Source organism: Eimeria mitis, genomic scaffold (assembly GCF_000499745.2).
Source record: "Eimeria mitis Houghton genomic scaffold, Emh_scaff239, whole genome shotgun sequence".
Lineage (NCBI taxonomy): Eukaryota > Apicomplexa > Conoidasida > Eucoccidiorida > Eimeriidae > Eimeria > Eimeria mitis.
Genome location: NW_013570725.1, coordinates 25,386 through 26,062, shown reverse-complemented (window position 1 = coordinate 26,062; position 677 = coordinate 25,386). Strand labels below are relative to the sequence as shown.

At 59.4% G+C, this 677-nt stretch overlaps 1 protein-coding gene across 1 annotated transcript in view; it reads right to left on the bottom strand.

Annotated features, from left to right (window-relative positions):
* The window catches only part of EMH_0004860 (uncharacterized protein), a gene marked incomplete at both ends in the record, with an annotated part of 4,346 nt that overhangs the window by 2,106 nt on the left and 1,563 nt on the right, over nucleotides 1-677 (bottom strand). Inside the window, one exon of the mRNA XM_013496947.1 lies at nucleotides 3-677. Coding sequence (XP_013352401.1) covers nucleotides 3-677 — 675 coding nt within the window. The remainder of the gene's footprint in view (nucleotides 1-2) is intronic.

The following is a 677-nucleotide window of genomic DNA, read 5'->3' as shown; positions in this document are numbered from 1 at the left end:
GCGCCGCGCATGCGCAGCAACCCAGGCGGTGCTGCTGCATCTCCAGGCCGTCCTGCAGCTGCGGTGTACAGGCAGCTGAGAAGGTAGAGACAGCAGCAAGAAGCGCATGCAGGGGAAGAGCAGCAGCACCAACAAGAGCCTTTGCTGCAGTTGTTATGATCTGCTGCTGCTGCTGCTGCTGCTGCTGCTGCAGCTGCGCGTGGTGCTGCTGCTGCTGCGAGTGCCGCTGCTGCTGCTGCTGCTGCTGCAGCAACTCACGCAGCGGGAATGTAGGGAGAAGCTGCCGCAGAGAAGAAGCAAATGAGCCAAGTGGAACGAGAGCAGCAGCAGCAGCATGAGCAGCAGCAGCAGCAGCACCTCTTGCCGTGGGGTGTACATACACCTCACGAGCAGCAGCAGCAACGTGCTGCAGCGAAGCCCTCAGGCTGCCTAGAACAGCAGCAGAAGCAAGTATATGCGGCGTCTGCAGCAGCAGCAAAGCAGTGTAGTGTGCCAGCAGCTCGCGCTGCAGCAGCAGCAGCGGCGAGTGCAGCTGCCGCAGCAGCAGCAGCGGGAAACTCATGCTGCAGCAGGAAACAGCAGCAAGAGCAGCAGCACCCTGCAGCTGCAGAGAAACAATAAAACGAAAAGGAGATATAAACAACTCTTCTATGTTGTATGCATGCGCTGCTGCTGCA